Consider the following 19,529-nt stretch of genomic DNA (forward strand, 5'->3'; position numbering starts at 1 on the left):
GACTTGACTCAAACCCCAGTCTTTAATGTCCAGGGGACTAGGACAAATTCAGGGTTACCTGAGGGTCTGAGGAGATGACGCGAGGACCTACGATTGGAAACGAGTTTGCTCATTATTACTACAAGCTGAGATAGTTTACTGAGGGAGATAGTTCTTCCTCCATATGTATCTGGGCATCTGAGCCTTCTCTGCTCTGAAGAGAATGATCTTAGCAAATAGAACTGGTACTAATCACAAGTTTGGATGACACACAAAGCCTATGGAGTGCTGTTCTGAGACCAGCAGAGGACAGGCAGAGAACCTTAGAAGATGGCTGTCGCCATCTTGACTTGGCTTTGTAGAAACAATGCCTCCGTTAGTCTCGAAATTTCTAGAATTTCTAGAATTGTTAGGAGTCTGACAATTCATGATTTGAGAACTGTTTTGGATACATTAAAAGAGTCTTGGAGTGAAAGGAGGCTTCTGTCCAGAATGCTTCCTTCAAATGACAGCAAGAGCCATGAGAATCAGTTTGCAGATAGAAGTAAACACAGGAGGGGGACAGTGAGGCCAAGGCCTGTTGACTGGGCTCTGGGACAGAGGTGCTCTTCAGTCTCAGCACCATGCTCAGAAGAGGTCATCACAGCTTGGCAGAGTGCAGTTTGTTGTTAGAGCATATGGCCCTTGGCTAATGGTAGAAAGGAGAACAGGACATGGGGTTCTGGAGTAAGACATCATTCAGAACTGTAGCACGGGAAGTGAACTAACCAGGAATGGATGGGCAGGAGGCGGGGTTCTGGAGTAAGGTGTCATTCAGAACTGTAGCATGGTGAGTGAACAGCTCATGCTCTTCTGAGTTTGGGAAAGATCACCCTGGAATCACTTTGTAGGAAAAATAACCCAGAGAACCTGGTTTTCATTACTCAGCAATTAATTGTCTCTTTACACACGTGGTTCTGAACTGTTTACCAGTGTTTGGCATTCCTGAAATGTTGCAAACTCCCTTTAAATAGCATGCATTATTTTCAGGCACAGTTGGAAACTCAGTGAAAATCAATTTTGCATAAGAATATAGATTCCATTTTATTCACGCTGTGTCTCAGTGGCTTTCTTGCCACAAGAAGGGTTAGCTGACATTCAAAGTTAGCCGAAGAGAACTTTACTGACAGGATGGCCTTAGCAAATTCCTCCAGCTTTATTCCATGGGCCAGTAAGCTTATATCACAATAATAAGTGTGAGAATGACTTAAAAATAAAAACTCTTTGACTTCCGTAAAGAACATCTTTCACTAGAGACTGTGGAGTCCTTAGAATAATGGCTGTGGGAAAATGTACATCTTGTATTTTATTTTCTCTCTCTGTGTGTACATGTCTTTATTTTATTTTCTCTCTGTGTGCACACGTCTGTATTTGTGCTTTTCATGTGTATTTGTATGCTCATTGGTATAGAAATTAAAGGTTGACATTTTGAAGTATTTCACACCTTACCTTTTTCTGAAGAATATCTCACTGAACCAGGAGCTCACTGACTGCCCAGAAGTATCAGATCTCTAGAAGCTGGAGTTATACAGATGGTTGTGGGCAGCCCAACTTGGGGACTGGGAACCAAACTTCGACTATCTATGGAAGGTGTCTACTCTCTTAATTGTTGGGCTTACTCTCCAGTCTTGTGCTTAGGTTTTTCCATGGGTGCTAGGAGTCTGAACTGAGGTCTTGATGCTTGCACAGCAAGCGCTTAACCCAACAAGCCATCTCTTTATCCTAATGAAAGTCTTTCACTTTAACATGATCAAGAGGAGATTGAGAATGGAAGTATCAAGACTACTCTAAATGGATCTCAGTAAAACAGTGGAGACAATCTGCCAAACTGAGGTATTAAGTATAGATATTTGTACCGCACAGTATACTTGTCAAGGAACAAAATTCTCAGAGCAACAGAGGCATTTGAACAGTGGAACCAAGAACAACCACCTCTGTAGTCTGAGTTATTTCTTGAGGCTTAAGGAGCTGCTTTCGAGCAAGAGTCACAATGTCTAATACAAACTCTGCATTGCTAAGTCAACTCTCTTATCATTAGATCAAACAAAGGCTTTTATTTTTCCTCACCCTATTTTTAATAATGGCTCTTACATGCGTTAACTCCCCTTCCAGCCACCACCCACCAGAGGTAGTGGGAAAGAAAGGTTATTAGGATGCGGAGGAAGTGGACCTGTTTAGAAATTGTTCTTTGGAGAAAATCCCATCTGTGCTGTCAGAAAATCAGCAGTTCAGTTCACAGGAATCAGCAGCAGCAGCTAGATCTGCTTCATGAATATATCCGCAGTCCAGTTCAGTAGTGTCAGGATAGGAAACCTGAATCAGCAGCAGAGGCACGACCTACCAGGAACGGGACACCAAGAGAAGTGCCTCTCTCAACAAAGTGAAGATCAACCACGAAGACCAAGAAGCGCTGCAAAGCTAGCTATGCAAGCAAGCCCCTCTCACAGTCTGTTGGGTCCTATTTATACTCCCTCTAAATATCACGTGCCCTTCACTGGTCTCACCTCACCAGGTGTCTTGCCTTTGCACGTGTCTTTCTTAACAAAACTCCATGTAAGTTTGTAGCAGCTGACATCACTCTGACAATTGGCCTGAGTCCATAGAAGTGGCAGGAAGCCGCTAGCACACCACCAGAAGTTTTTTGATATGTTTCTCTCTCTGGAGTCCAGACAAACAATAAACAATGATAAGGCATACCAATACCACCCAGTGTTATCCACCATCTGTTGGGTTCTTCTTAACATCATGCATCCTTTCATGTGTTTACTTTAGTGAACATCCTTTCACCTATGTCTACTTCAGGAAAATACTCTTTTACGGGTTTGCCCCAGCAAAACACCATCCGACACAACTGACTTTTCAAAGAAACCGGAAGTTTACACTTCAGGGTTGGGAGAGAGTATTTTTATGAAACAGTCTGAAAAGGTATAACCATCAAAGTCACTCAACAACCTTCCCCATAGACAACTCATTTCTTGGGTGACAGTGTTTGTAACTGGGGAGAAAGGCTAGAATTTAGTTACAATAAACAGTCACTGTTCTCTGTAAGATTCATTTCAATGAACCCTCTATCGGACACATTTGGATCATAGATTTATTTGTTTTCTTGTTTGCGTTGGAAGTCTGTTTTAGAAAATTGGCCCCATGGTATTAAAGATATAATCTTAACATCCACAGATGAATACAATCATTTACTCAATTTTTTTTAATGACTTATTTATTTTATGTATGTGAGTACACTGTCACTGTCTTCAGACACACCAGAAGAGGGCATCAGATCTCATTACAGATGGTTGTGAGCCACCATGTCGGTGCTGGGAATTGAACTCAGGACCTCTGGAAGAGCAGACGGTGCTTTTAACCACTGAGCCTTCTCCAGCCCCATTTACTCAATTTTTAAACTTTTAGTGTGGTAAAGTTTGGGTATAATCTGCTGGCAGATTCACATTTATAGAACATGAATGGTTTTCCACCTTGGAAGGGGACATCAGCATTGAGCAGAGCTGAGTGGAGAGGGGTAAAGATGCAGGGAGCAGACTTCTGTAAGGGAAGGCCTGCTGCTCTTTACTCATAGCCTAACCCAGGATGAGGAGCAACAGCGTTTTCTGTTGTAGGCCTCGGTGGTCTTTATAAATTTAATCCACACGGAGCAAGTCTCTGTGGTGTTTCGGAAACATCCAAACAAAAGGTTTTAATCAACCCCAAGAAGACTCAGAAAGTTACTGCTTATTCTTAATAATACACGTTTAGTAAACAAGTCTCCTCCATGTGAAGCCGTCCCGTTGGTGGCAAGGGTCTTCCAAGCCCATTTGAGTGTCCTATTTAACATGTTGAAGGCTTTTGTTAGTAAAGACAATTCGTATCTCTGCTCTGGGTAATGAAAGTTACGTGCTGTAAAGCCTCATAGGGGTATTCAATCATCAGAGCTCCTGAAAGATTCTTGTTCATTACAGGGAGAAATTTATAGTTTGTCCTTTTACCTTTGTGACTTGGAAATGACAGAGAAGTCACCCAGGAGCAACACTGACAGTGGAATCATGTGCAAACCTTGAGTATCCAGAGGCTTAACCTTCTGGGCAGACAGAATGGGGACACCGGCTCAATGACCTCTCTGCCTGTGTATCTACAGATCAGTCCTACCAGAACACCTTCCCAGAGGGCAGCAGAATGGGGCATGGCACATTTCAGGTTAGGAAACCCACACTCGTAGAATATCTCTCCTGCTCTTGACAAGGTTGGGAAATATCTAAAGCTCTGTCTTTTCATCAGTTTTCCAGTGGTTATTTTCTCCAAATTCCCTCTCCTGTGAATTAAAATCCTGACATGCTGGCACCCACTCATTCTTTGACACTTTTTATCACTTAGAAGCCTTGCCCTGGGGACATTAGAGTTTTATGATATTACCTGAGTGATGAGTCTGCTTTCAGCTCTTAGCATCTTGCCTTCCCTGAGTTGGTTGGTACCATCTATGCATCACACAGAAAACCTTGTTAGATCTCTCCAGTCATTCAGAATAGTACAGATAATAAGGTTCTTAGACTCAAAAGGCCAGTCACTTAGTAAATCCAAAATATATTTCCTTGTGCTTCATTCAGATTAAATGAATGGATATAGTGGCCAAAGGTGGTTTCTGATTTAATGAGCAGTTATTTGAAGTGGATATGGTGTTCACTGTATATATGTGCACTTCTTCAAATTTCTGCTTCTTGCAGACCTGTGGGGGCCTGTGACTGTCAGTGGAGTTTGGGAGTGGAGTTTGCTCATTGTGACCCTGCACCCCATTTCCTACTTTTCACAGAGTAAACGGTTGGTGAGGACTCAGAGAAGTTGTAGTGGACAATTCCCAAGGTTACACTTCTGCCCCGCCATTGCTCGGTGCCTTTGAAGGTTTGAGAAAACTGACAGAAATACTTTCTAGACAGACAGAAATAACTTCACTTTTAGTATACACTTCCCCATACCTAACCTGTTATTTACAAACAAAAAAGATAAATAGGACTATGTCAAAAGACATTTTTACAAACTTGATTGTTCTTGGGATTGTAAATTGCAACAGAATTTATGGAGGATAATTCATATATTGCAAAAGAATCAAAAGCTTCAGGTTCTTTGTGCTCCATGATGCCACAGTTTTTAATTTATTTAAAAAATTGCATATACTTTGAATTTATTTTCAAGTATTTTATTGGAAAGTAATAATGTGAAAAAAATTGCCAGTATGTGGGAAACACTTGAGAATAGTTGAACAATTTACAGAAAGCACAGATGATGAAGCACACACAGACATTTTATGTTACAAAGGTAAAAAGACTATCAGAATTCTTATAACATTTGGTCTCTGGTACTATGAGAAAAATCTTTGTTTTCTCTATTTTATCTTATTGTACTTTGTTTTGTATTTTAGCTTCTAGAGAGGCTTTAGTTATAGAGAACTCTCTGTAGTCCAGCTGTCTTGGAACTCACCATGTAGATGAGACTGGTACCAAACTCACAAAACCCTCGGGCCTCTGCCTCCAGATGCTGGGGTTCTCTTCTCTGTCTTGTTTTTAACAATGTTTTCTGTCTTAAACATCTGTTGCTTTTTAAATAAGAAAAATAATATGGAGATTAAAGTAAAATGAGTTTTTGTTCAGATTAATAAGCTCCATTGGTCACTGGAATTTTGGAAGTCTTATTATCTAAGAGTTTTATATTTATGTGTTTGTACTGAAGCCTTGCTAGATTGATTTTACTCCTGCTTAGTCCCAAAACTTAAAATGAGTGAATAGGAAAAAGAGAAATTAAAGCCAGTCTCACAGGATCTTATTATGGGCTGTATTGCAACGTACTATTTAAAAATAAGAAGTGGGGGGGGGGGAATGGGAGGGTCACAGGAATGGAAATGATGGGACTGCAGTACTTTCACCTACACTTCTCAAAAGTTAAATGTTCATTTAAAAAACTCTTGGTTTTTGTTTTCTTTGCAGATCGTTCAAGTACTGGAACTAAATGAGAACTGGCCCCAAGTCTGTATGGTTTCTGAATCGTTGTTTCTCCATGAGAGAACTCAGCACAGGATCTATACAAGCAGAAGCAGCCTGCCTTCTGGGGTAGGTGCAGCTGGCTTTATCACAAAACGTGTTGGCCATTTTATTTCTTCTGCAACCCTTTAGCTTCCTTTGCCTTCATATTAATCCCTTTCTCCCCCTTCTTCTCTTCCTCTTCTTTAGTGTGTGGGGATACTTTAATCTCTTCTAGAAGTTTCTGAGATCTCTATTTGATATGCTCAAATATTCCACAGTTTTTGCTCACATAAAGCATTGAGCAGAGGGTTGGAGAGATGGCTCAGTAGTTAAGAGCACTGACTTCTCTGCCAGAGGTCCTGAGTTCAATTCCCAGCAACCACATGGTGGCTCACAACCATCTGTAATGGGATCGGATGCCCTCTTCTAGTGTTTGCCTGAAGACAGCTGCAGTGTACTCATATAAATAAATAAATAAATAAATAAATAAATAAATAAATAAATCTTAAAAAAAAACTTATTTTAAAAAAAAAGCACCGAGCAGAAAACACTCTGTTCTGTGATGATGAGAGTTCACTGGAAGAGTGGATCCATGGGAACAACCAAAGGACTCAATCTTCTCTATACAGACATTCTGCTTGGTAGTTACAATAATTTCTATTTCTATTGTATTAATATATGTGCTAGCACGAGTCTTGCTAGAGTGTTAGTCAACTCTAACAATGGAAAATGTGATTAAAGGGGTCATGCAGGAATACATGCAGCCTGCTCTTGTCTTTTTAATGAGACAGTCTAATTATGTAACTCAAGTTGACCTGAACTCACTGTACTAGGGTTTTCTAGAGTCATAGAACTTATACAATGTCTCTCTATATTAAGGGAATTTACGGTAATGACTTACAGTCTGCAGTCCAAGGAACCCAACAATGGGCAGCTGTGAATGCGAAGTCTGAGAATCTAGTAGTTGCTCAGTTACGTAAGGTTAGTTGTTTCACCCGGTTTCTGTATAAGTTGGAATCCTGAAGAGTCCAGTTCCAACAGATGTCCTGGCAAGTAAGTGCAAGCAGGCAAAGAAAAGTCAATCTTCCTTCTTAGGTAGGCCTCCAGCAGAAGGTGTGGCCCAGATTAAAGGTGTGTACCACCAAAACTAGATCTGGAATTTGCTTTGTCCCAGGCTGACCTTGACCTCAGAGATCTGTTTACCTCAGTCTCCTGGGATTAAAGGCATGTACTACCTTGCCTGGGCCTAAACTTTTCATGGTTAATATGCCTCAAGATCTCCATGCCTAGATCCAGGTCGGAAGCCTGTATCTTCCAGTGTCGAGATCTGAATCAGAGGTGTGTCCTCCATTTCTGGATTGCAGTTCATTCCAGATGTAGTGAAAGTGACAATCAAGAACAGTCATCATGCTCATCTCATTAAGGCTAGCTTTACATTTGTATCCTCCTGCCTCAGCTTCTATAGCATGCACTGCCATGCCTGATGGCTTTTTACTCAAGGCTTTCCATCCTTCAAGGTAAGCATTCTAGCAACTGAACCACATCCCAGCCGAGTTTGAACCAGTTCTTAATCTCTTAATGTTTTTGGTTAAAACACTTTTAACAGCCCTTGTAAAGACCGAAATGAATCCATTAGAGTCAAGTTGATTAACCTAAGAGAGACTCTTCTTAATTCGTAAAGTGCCAGATGTTGTTTTATTACAACTGGAAAGCATGATATTGAAATTACACATTCACTGTCACCTGACTTGTCACCCTATGCCATGACCACATCTCCTTTTTACTGGGTGGACAGCCCTTAGGCCCTTCACAGGGAAATGAAATCACTCTAGGAAAGGCACTCTTGTCCACCAAGGTCCGTTCAGGCACAGGATCTCAAAACCTCATGTGCTGCAACACTGGCTCATGATGAGACACCTCCCATATGCACCAGGGCTCTGAGTGGCTTGTAAAAGATTTTCAAAAGCGTTTGGGGTACTTAGTATTGGAGACTCTGTGTTGAGATGACTTGGAAGAGCTTTGTGAAATGTGAGCACTACCTTCTGTGTCTACAGAGGAACTTCTGCGCTTCATTTTCTTGTGATCATAAAAATAAATGATGCTCATTGTAGAAAATTAGGAAAGTCCGTATGTGCCAAACCCAGAGAATTAGAATGCCATGAAATCCTCAGACACTCACATGAGTGTGTGTTGGTGTCCTGTTGCATTTATACTCATTTCCCTCTATATTTACGTGTTTAGTATGGTTGGCATCCTTAAATATTCCATTTCCCCTGTCTTACAAATCATATGATGCCATTGGTATTTCCCCCTGCCTCCGGAATATGTCTGAATTTATAATAGTTAATCAAAAAATCTTAATGATTCTCCTTCTTTTATAATTGTTAATTATAAATAACAATGCATTGAACATCTTATGCACACATGTCTGCCCATGTACTTGAACTCATTTTTGAGGACGGAGTCTTAGAAGTAGAATTTCAAGATCAAATATTGTGTTTTCCAAGTTTTACATGTATATTGCCATGGTCATTTAAAAATCAAATTTATAGGAAATCAGATGTATTTTTTTCTGGATATTAGTGTATTGGATTGGGGAGATTGTAGGTCATTATAAGATATGAATTTGAACTCTGTTTTGATTTTCTGATCAGCCAAAATTATTCAGACTCTTGGCAGTGTCATTTCAAGTCTTTTGCCTTAATTCCTGTACTTTGTGGGATAGTTAAATAATACACCCTTCTTTTTTTCCTTGCAGCCTTTTAAGGAAAATTTAAAGTAGGCTGATTGACAAGAGTTTTTAAAGCACTTTGAAAATTAATTTAAAAAGTTCCATGGAAGAATAAATAATGCCAATTGGTTGTTTTCTTTGTGTTAGTGAACCAAAATCAGATGTTTGGACCTCCAGTGGGTAGGGGTTTGGCCAGGAAAGCGGAGACAATGGGTCTGGCCAAGGCAGCATTGCTGTTGAGTGTAATTTCAAAGATATGCTAAAAGAAAGAAATCTCAGCCAAGAATTTATGACTGGGTCAGAGGCAAAGTTGATAGCTCTCACCTGCTTCAAGGAGGCCGCTTGGATGAGTTCATATGTATGCATGGCACACTGCTGCAGTCTAACTTTATGACTTTTAATGACGCCGACCATCTAATCACTTGTGAAAGGCTGTGCTGGAGTTCGCCTTCACTCAGCTTGACAAGGTGATGGGAGGCATATATCTTCCTTACATGAAAACACTTGTCAGCTGCATCATATTTGGTAAGACAAGCACCAGTGTCACCTTGGGGGGAAAGAAAAGTAGCTCCACTGACATGCAATGCATACGAGTCTCCAATGCACTGCAACATTGCCTAATTTCAAGTGAAATATGCAAATCCAGCCTATTTTGTCTGTAGTTTTTATTTTCCTGATGCTTGCTCTAAGTGCCACATCTTTTGCTGACGGAAACATTGTGTAACTTTCTCTGAGCTGATGCATATTTAAATATGCACGGAGAGGAATCTCAGCCTTTGAGTGGAGGCAAGATGGCATACGGGTGCATGTCTCCCAGTCACCTGTCTATGTCTTGTTTGTTTTATTTTATTTTTGGACTTTCGCTGCACTTACATAACCCATTCTCTTTAGTTCAAACTCCTGAATATTTTACTTTTCATGCATAGTAGGTCAGTGGGATGGAGTTGGGGCTCATTGGGAGTTAAGGGTAATCGAGGTGGGCAGCTTAGAGGTGGAGGGGCTTGTTTGGAATAATAAGAAATACACAAAGAGCTCAAAACACAGCTTCAAGTAAAGCCTCTGATTTCACTAGACTTTGAAAAACAATGTTCCAGCAAGTATGTTTTTGAAGCTCCTCTGGTAGGCTGATACATTTATTTGATTTTCATTTCTAAACTACTTTTCATATTGTGCCTAAACAATTTTAGGTGTAACTGTATGTAGCAGATAAGTACTGATTCGGATGAGTATGCACAGGGAGGCCAATGGGGTGGGCGCTTCCAGCATGGCAGAGCTCTGTCTCCTAGGGCAAGGAAACATCAAGCTAGAAAGGTGTAAGCCTTCTGCAACAAAGAGGAAGTTGCTGAGGTGTGTTTAGGTGACTGTATGACCCGTGGCTGGATGGTGACATTGTAGCCCATGGAAAATGGAACTTTCTGACCATTATTAGATGTCACCTAAGAGGTTGGTCATGCGACATGTGGAGAAAATGACTCTCTCTGCATCACACATTGACTTCAGTTTTCTGGGCTGCTCTGGGCCAGTTCTCTAGAATATGTTTGGTGTGCTGTTTCTTTGTTTTGGCTAAATGCCCCTGGCTGGCAGCCGGCATTTCCTAACCGCAACCAGACAACTGTGGCAAATGAAATGGCCGAAGCCTCCATTTTATTTGCTCTATCTGTGGGTGCACTGATACTAGCCGTATGTATTTGGCATTTCTGCATGACTTCAGGAGACACCTTTCCCAAATGACATTCTGCCCATTCTGGAAGCAAACACTACGGAAGGTTGTCTGACCAGTGTGGAGCAAATGAAGCTTCTGTTTATGACCCGGTGTCATTTCATTTAGATTCCAATTGTTCTATTTCATGAAGAAATAGAGCTAGCTGATGTGCTGAGCCAACTTCTTCTCTTCCTGACAGCCACACATTGCCAGAAACTGAAAAACAGTTCATGGTAGCTTTATAGAATTTTTAGAATGTCAAGGAGAAAGCCTCAGCCATCTGCAATTGCCCCTGTAGATGCTTAAGGTACGTATAGAGTAATGTCGTCATTTATACTGCTGTGTATTCTGAACAAAGACTTCTCTTGTTCCAGGAAATTTCTGGAATTGAAAAGCTCAATGTGAAAATATTGTCCTAGAAAATAATAAGTAAAAATACATGTTAAAATTCAGCTGGGGATAAAGTGGTGTCAAGTTGATATATATGGCCATTCATGGAAAAAAAATTAACCAAAGCTATACATTCGAACCTATAGAAAAAAACACAGAATGTACCATATTAATGAAAAGACTGCTCTTTGTGGCTGGGAGGCCATGTTGAATGTTTTCCATTTAAATTTCAAGGCTTATTTTCTTCCCAAAACTCAAACTCACATCTGTATAACATTAACATTCTTATTAATATAATTTCCTTTTCAAAAGTTGGTGGAAGTCAGAGTCTAGTGATTATTTAAGTAGCAGTCACTTGAGAATCATGTATCACCATCAATCTGAAATAAATATATGTTAAAAAATAACCGTTCACTCATCATGCAGGTGTCTCCTGAGATAGCTAGGAGACGGGGTCTACTTTTGATCTCCCGCTACTCCTTTGCAGAACTTGCTATTGTTCAGTGGTGGAGGAAGAAAACAAAGAAGTGTCCCAATTGTCACATGACTGCTTGGAGTAGTCATAAGCAATGGTTTCTTCTTGTATGAAACAATAACATTTAAATTTTGTGGTCATGTATCATGAGTATCTGACAGCAGAATCCATTGTGATTGGCAGGCAGTAGATTAAATTTATGGGTCTTGGGCTTTTTTTTTTTCTTAATAAGGATACCTTGAGAAAGTCCAAGGGAAATAAAAGTCAGTTTTGTCATCTCACACAGATTTCAAAGGTGGGGGCTACAGCAGGGCTTGAAAGGTCTCTATCACATCGCTGCTGCCTAGCCATCCTTGACAATGAGACATACTGTATTTGCTCACAGTGCTGGAGTTTATCATGCAAGAGGAGTAATTATATTTGAATTGTGTCAGCCAGCCACCCTAAAATGAAGGAACGTCAACGAATGTTGCTCCAAGGAGAAGGAGATTATTAGTTATAATTATCCTCAGTGTCCAAGAAAAATGCTTCATTCCCTCATTCTGTTGCAAAGGGGAGAGGGAAAAAAACCAACAAAAAATTCTCAGTACTTCTCAGTATTTTTGGAAACTTTTAAGATCCTTTGTTATAGGAATTTCAGATATGCACTCTGGTGTGACCATTTAACTACCCGGGGACTTCATTGCTTTGTAGATAATTTTATAGTCTTTACATTTGAGGCTGTGTAATATATCACTCAGTTTCCTCACCATTTAGAGAATCTCTTCTTAGGGAAATGTTAGACAGTAGGACACAGTTTTTTAATTCACTTAATCATGGTTTTGTCTACATAGCACAAAAATATAAGACATAGCTTTAGAGCTCCTCATGAATATGGTGATTTGATTTATAATTCCAGGAAATAGGAGATGATGAGATTATGCCTTAGAGTGTTGCTGTTGCTTTCCTGTTGTGTGGGCAGCTACTGGTACCTAGACTTAGCTTCCTTTGCAGAAAAATGCACATTTTGTAGCTTATGTATGTTTGGGACTTTTTAGTTGCCATGATTGATTACTCTCTGAGTGTGTGTGTGTGTGTGTGTGTGTGTGTGTGTGTGTGTGTGTGTGTGTGAGTGTGCGCTCGCGCATGCGTGCGCACTTAAGTTTCCATGAGTGTCTTAGAGAAAAAATTTGGGGACTATTCATTTTTTGGCTAGCTCTCTTCATAGTGACTGACATCTGTAATTTCTTATATCAACGTCTGGAGGTATATTCTCAGTTCAGCTATGGTGGTTTTGGCACGATGAGATGGTCATGTGGTTCATGGACTTTTGTTATCTCTCAAATAGGTTGCTCTTGTGTGATGAAAACCAGATTGATTCATATGTTGACATTTGCATGGCTTTGATAACTTCTCAAGAGCTTCCATCAAGTCAGTATTGGAAGTAATGGTACAGTGAGTACAGATAACAGATTTTAAAAGGGACAACGCTCATGCCTGTGACCAACACCAAGTCAGCTCATGACATCTTCATAGCTGTGTAAACCCCTCTGTGGTGAAGATGCTACAGATGAGGTTTTAAGAGTACCTAAATGCAAACTCCTTTCTGCATCTGCAGAGAGACACATCAAGGAGGATTGTTGGGTATGGGCACATGTTCATCTCCTACTAACACAGCTGTTCCTCTAAGTATTGACTAATGAATGAATACATGTGTTTATATTTTGGGGATTACCTAGAACTTTTTCTTCTACTCATTTTGATTTCAAAACCAGACTAACAGATGTCTTGGGGAAAATATATGCTTATTTCTTCCCTTGATATAAGCTATAGGAGGCAATTTAAATATATTCCACTTTTTAAAAACTCCACATAAGGGCTAAGTTATAGAAGGTACTAGATTCTACTTCCAACACCATAAAATGTCTAGAACAAATGGAAAAATTATGATTAAAATTGAGAAGGCTTTTCTTTAAATTGTGTGAATTTTTTGTTATAGTATTATAACCAATAGGTTTACTTTTATAAGCAGAGTGTTTGGTTGGGGTGATTTTATTTTGTGTCTGCTTAGATGACTAATAAAATTATTTCAGTCATGTTATTTACCAATTAAATATACTTGTTTACTATGTTGCTCAAAGATATTGTAAACAATAGACCAAATGCACACGTGCACATGCACACATGTGCACACAGAGAGAGAGAGAGAGAGAGAGAGAGAGAGAGAGAGAGAGAGAGAGAGAGAGAGAGAGAGAGAGAGAGAGGAGAGGATGAGAGAGAATGAATGGGTTTATCTTTTATGTGTTGGTGAGCAGCTGCTTGGACTTCTTGTTGTTTTCTTAGTTGACTGTAAGATTTCTTTACGTTATGTTCTGTCTTCCAGATTAGATAAGCAATATGAATGGATGCTTCAGAAAGAAAGTTGGAGTGAAGTTTGCTGACTGTTGCCACTGTCTGTTTTTGCCAAGCCTCACTGCTTGAAGAGTCTATTCTAGTGAGTCCCAATCTGTGGGTCTATGGCCCCTTTATTTACTAGAAGCACACCCCTTGAACATCCAGGTATTGGGGGTCTGTTGATGGGTGATGGTAGTGGGTACAAGCAAGCAGTGTCTCATAGACAGTCTCTGATTGACAGCCATGGATTTCTAAAATTATTTTCATGAATTTCTGAAATTGTTTTAAGTGTTATTTCACTTCATATTTTATTCTCCTATCTATCTTATTATATCTGTGGTCTGAATATCTTAAGAACAGAGATAAAATTAAACACACAAAAAAGACTTGCTATTTAACTTTGCCCAAAGAAAGTTATCCTAAAGATATCTTGGAGTATCCTTATGGTAAAGACAACTTGTTTACTAATTTAAGAGATTTGGTTATAATTTCATATAGCATAATTTATTTTCTTTCTCTATGTAACAGAAAATAATTAACTCAAGAATTCTGCTGTGCCAGAGCTGTGTGGCTAGTGCATTGTCTACCTTTGTTAGATAGAAACAGTAATTTTCGTATTTCGATTATAACTTTTCGTATAATATTTTTAAAAATTAATCAATATTAACATTGATTTGTGTAAAACTTACTAAGCCACCCCTTAAAAACTAAATATTTCAGCAGGTTTCATAGCAATAACAATAATAAAGCCCAATGCTTTAACTTTTAATGTACATCTTATTAACAATTCCTAATGCTCTCTTTGGGATTGAAAAGTCCTTTTGGCATGCACTGGGGCTGGGCACGGTTATTAATTCATTAGGGATTGGTGGATCCAGTCTTAGACTCTTCTTCCTTTCTTTGGTCCTGGAAGCCATGGAGAGAAAGGAGGGGGGATTGGGGGAAAAGACAGGGAGGGAAAGAGAGAGACAGGGAGACAAAGCCTGAGAGGGAGACGATGACATTAGAGGTGACACCTAGCTATCATGAGCATCCTCAGTCTGAGAGGAAGAATAATGAAGGGCTTCCCTGCCTTCTACAGCCCGAGGACAACCCTTTGGCCACATCACCCTTTCTAATCCCATTTTCTGTGTGCTACATGTCATAATCTGTAAGGCATTGGTTCCAAGAGGAAACACTGGATCCAAACAGTGCCCAGGACTTGTATTTATTTGCACTTTAAAACTACATTGTGTGGGAAAACTTATTTGCAAAGAGAGAGCGAGGACTGTTGGAGAGCAGAATCATGAGTACGTTGATATCTGAGCCGAGGCACTGGACTCGGTGAGCCTTAAGTTTTAGTTTCCTGATTTATAGTCCTATTTCCTAGTGAGAGAAAAATGTATGATCTATTCTTAAAAACTTTTTTAGGAGAATGCCCCCACGTTTGCAACATCGTAGAGTCATACATTTGGGCCCCCATATAAATGTTTGTGCTGCCGAGTCCAGCTGACCCCAAGTATCTCAAGATCTGCAGGGCCTCCTGGGCCACAGCAAAGTGGTTTGCTGTGGGAAGCTGACAAGACGGTTTTCCTGGAGGGAAAGATCTGGAGATAGCATGTGAAAAGCTGCAGGGTTATTTGTATTTTAGTTGGTTGCTGCATGAAGAGAAAATGTAAGAGGCAGCAAGAATCTTCTGCACACGGAGCATCTGAAGTAGCCAGGAAGTTCATGGTAAGTACCGCCGCGATGCCCTTAACCAGTGAATAAAATCATTCTGCAGCTGATGGATTAAAAGTACGGCAAGTCTGTGTACATTTCTCAAAGGTAAGATTGTATTTGGAAACTTCTTGAGAGTTGTTGAAGGAGGCCAGACAGGACTTAGCGCCAGCAAGCTTCTTTGGTGTAGTGGTAAAGAGGGAGGGGGTGAGGCAGGGATGGGAAGGAAACCAAGCAGGATTTTGGGAATGGTGCTAATGTCTGTTAAGATTATTTGCACAAAGAAAAACTGTGAGAAGGAACTCAATCTATCCATTTTATAAATGTCAATCAGTCAGCGGCTATCAATGGCTAACTGAAATTTGTGTGAAATGTTTTTGTTAAAAATTATAATTCTATGAGACAGTCGTTCACAAAACTAACTTGCTTTGAGCTGTTTCCTAAAAAAGGTGATAAAGTATAATCAATAATACTAGCAGAACTTAACAAATAGTTTCAAACAGTTTGAAAGTAATAAAGCACAGAATGAGGTGTTTTAAATTGACTATTCAGTTTAGTTTTTAAAATTCTAATTATCTCATCAAGCTTTTGTTTGCTTTGTAGCCAAGGTGAGTGGGTGGACCTGGTCTCTCTGTTGGTTCACCGCCTAGGCTGTGAATTCACTCTATACAATTATATAACATTTTCAAAAGAAAATATCTGATTCTTTGGTTTCGTGGAATTTCTTGGCTGAAGACTAAGAGTTGGTTTAAAAGTCCACACATGTGCACTAATGATTTTACAGTAATTATGCCTACTGAAGCAGTAATAGTCTGCACTTAAAACAGAGACGCTGTACTAGGAACACAGAGACAACATTTGCTGATCCAGAAGCAAACTCTAGGAGCTTTGGTAAGCAGCCTGACTGGAAGTTGACTCTACAAAGGGTCATCTAGTTCCTGGACTTGAGTTTTTCACACACCCAGCCCATCTACTTGCAGAAAGAACAGTGCACAAGCCTTATTCCAAGGAAGAGCATAATTTGTTTTTTTATTTAGTGAAATTTACTAATTTTCATTAGAATATAATAACCTCCACCTTCTTTTATCCGATAGTGATTTGCAAAGAAAACAAGAACATCTAGAGAACCCCTTTGAAGTGACCAATCAGCTCCACATGTCTGTTTAATGAGATTTGACTTCTGTAATACATCCTCCTTTCAGAAGAATTGGTGGACACCTGCTGGCTAAGTGGAGGGACGCTGGCCAGCCGAGCATGGCAAATATGGTTCTGGCAGGCCTTGCCACTCTCCCTCATCCACTATGCCTAGCTAAACACCATTAGATTACATTCCTAAAGTAAGCCACCAAGGTCTATTCCCTTATTTGGCCACCTCCTCCTCCTGAGGCTGACTACCAAGGTCTAGCTATCAAAGTATTGAGGTCTATCAATCACAAACCCCTTTGGCTCACTTAAGTAACATGCCCAATCAAAATATACCACAGAATCGTAGCCCAGTCTGACGCAGCCCCACCCCCAGCCTCCTGCCCATTTCCTCTTCTTAAAAATTACGCCTACAGGGTCCTTTGCTGCTGTTTTTCTACCTGAGTCAGAAGGCAGCCACTTTACATTCTCTTCCCTGCTCAATAAAGAATCTCTTTGTGAAAACAGGTATTTGGGAGTAGTTTGTACCTAACCAGATGTCTGAAGTGTGTGTGGAGGCTCCTTCACTCAGGAGCAGACCACTTTGTATACATTACTAAGCAATTTCCTACAAAAACAAAACAACAAACAAAAATCCCCGACAAATTTGTAGGAAAGTCCCAAATTACTTCATCTCAAAATAATCTGAACAATGTACTACGCCAAAATTTATAATTTCTGGTCAATCGTGGATTCTGGTTTCAGGGTTAATTTTAATGCCATTACTGCTCAATAGCACCAAGGCCTGATCTTTTGAATAATTCTATCATTTCTGCCAAACTTCAGGTTGTCAATACCGTTGAGAAGGCTGAGGCACTCTTGGTGTTGACTACTTCCTTACCCCACAGTTATCTTAGAGCAAGAGAGTGTAATAGCTTAAAGTGATTTAGAAAACATCACCAATTTTTATATATTGGTTACTATTGCCCAAACTTCACCTCAAATTATCTAAAGTGAACTACAGAGTCCTTTTGTACTACATGGTTATCCATCCAAGGATGGGTCAGTTTCCAGGCAGAAGTAGAATCAAGGGATCTACTGTTGACTAATGGACTTTATTTCTGTTCATCTCAATCTCATTTTGATTTAATTTTTAGTCAGGTTGATTTTGAACATGATAAAAAAGAGCGCCCAAGAACACATCTTTTTGAATTTTAATCCAAAAGAGATGTCCCTTTACAACAAGCTTATATATAATTGTATCAAGTAGTTCAGCTTTTTGGTGATAATAAACTCGTCCAATTATGTCAGCTGAGATGAGAAGGGAGCATTCTGATTGGTCACCTTGTAAGTGATGTAAAGTTATGGTGTCACGGGCAGGCTCACCTCCCTAACACAATTCTCCAAAAAGAAAGGTTCTGTGAGGGTTACCTGTGTTGTGCGTAGTTTTACGCTCTATGTGCCTTTGCTCTGGGAAGTGGCTTCACTCGCTTCCCCCTCCCAGCTTCCTTTAAATCTGTGGATAAAACACACAGACACACAGTTGTTCAATTTCAACTTGCCTTCTTGGCACAACTGCTGGGTGCTACTGTCTTTGCTTGGAAAATCATGCTCTTATCAGTTTCTTATCTCTCTCTCTTTCACTGCCCTAAATTTCAGTTGCTAAACTCCCCTCACCACCCAAGTGTAGGAAGTAGCAGTATGGCCACTCTACTTTGAGATCTCACATGGTTACCCATTTCTCCTCTCTCCAAAGCATGGAGAACTCTGTTCTCCTTTCTCACGTTCTTTTCCTCCAGTAACCTGGAAGTCCCGCCTGTTCTTTGTGTCCAGCAGTTGGCCCCTGGCTTTCTTTACTGACTTATCAAGAACCAAGTGGGGAACAGGGCTTTAGCATCAGAACCACCCCCTACACTGCTGTAGTTGTCAACTTGATGCTATTTAAATCACCTGGGAAGAGGATCTCAGGAAACATTGTCTACATTGGATTGGGTTGTGGGCATTCCTGGGGGGGATTGTCTTTCTTAAGTTAATTAATGTGCCGGAAGACTCAGCCCAATTTACACAGAACCACTTTCTAGGCAAAGGGCCCGGAGTGTGTAAGAATGTAGAAACTGAGCAGAGTACTAGCAAGCAATGAAGTGAGCATTGGTGCATCAGTTTTCTCGTTTCTCTCTGCTCTTGATTGTGTGGCATGACGTGACTGGCTGAATTCCTGCCTTGACTTCCCCATATCAATGGGCTTTAGCCTGGAATTTTGACCTGAAATAAACCCTTTTCCTCCTTTAGCTTGTTCTTGTCAGGATATTATTTTAAATCACAGGAACAGTAATAAATCAGGGCAGATTCATAGAAGACAGGCATAGACAGAGTGAAAGGGATCACCAAAAAGGGACTCTAACACAAAGCCGTAAGTATGTTAGCCAAAGGAATCATTTGCCAATTTAAAAAGGAGGGAAAAACAAGCTTGAAGTTGAAAGACTTTATTTGTTCTCTTCTTTCTTCCTTCTTTTCTTTCTTTCTTTCTTTTTTCTCTCTTTCTTCCTCTCTTTCTTCTTTTGATTATTGAAGTAAATAACAAGAGTCTTCTGAACTAATTTAAAGTTAACCTGCCTAAAAATTTGAAGACTTTGTCTTATTTGTTCATTATTTATTTTTGAAATAACTTATAGTGTTAAAACTCCAATATACCAACACTGGGATGCCTCCTTCTTTCTAGTTGCTAGCATGAGCTGTTTCTAGTACTTCTGCCCCATTCCCATTTTATACAACGAAGAGAAGAATTTGACATAGGTGCCCTAGCTTAAATATATACTTGTAAGTAGCTTTTGCCTATGCATCTTGAAAGCCAAAGCTGAATAAAATTATATTATTGTTAAACATTTATAAACACAAGTTCACTGTTATATGTTCATGTGCTAGTAATGCCTGAGGGGTAAAAAGGGATCTAGCAAAATACTAGTCTTTAAAGATGGATCTCAGCTCTGTTTCCTTGAATTCTCTCTGTGCAGTTTGTGG

At 39.9% G+C, this 19,529-nt stretch overlaps 1 protein-coding gene across 1 annotated transcript in view; it reads right to left on the reverse strand.

Annotated features, from left to right (window-relative positions):
- Positions 1-1,881: 1,881 nt before the first annotated feature.
- The window catches only part of LOC143434915 (uncharacterized), a 34,018-nt gene continuing 16,370 nt past the window's right edge, over positions 1,882-19,529 (reverse strand). Inside the window, exon 3 of the mRNA XM_076915435.1 lies at positions 1,882-2,355. Within this exon, the coding sequence (XP_076771550.1) occupies positions 2,239-2,355 (117 nt within the window). The 3' untranslated portion in view covers positions 1,882-2,238. The remainder of the gene's footprint in view (positions 2,356-19,529) is intronic.

This window comes from Arvicanthis niloticus, chromosome 18 (assembly GCF_011762505.2).
Source record: "Arvicanthis niloticus isolate mArvNil1 chromosome 18, mArvNil1.pat.X, whole genome shotgun sequence".
Classification (NCBI taxonomy): Eukaryota; Metazoa; Chordata; class Mammalia; order Rodentia; family Muridae; genus Arvicanthis; species Arvicanthis niloticus.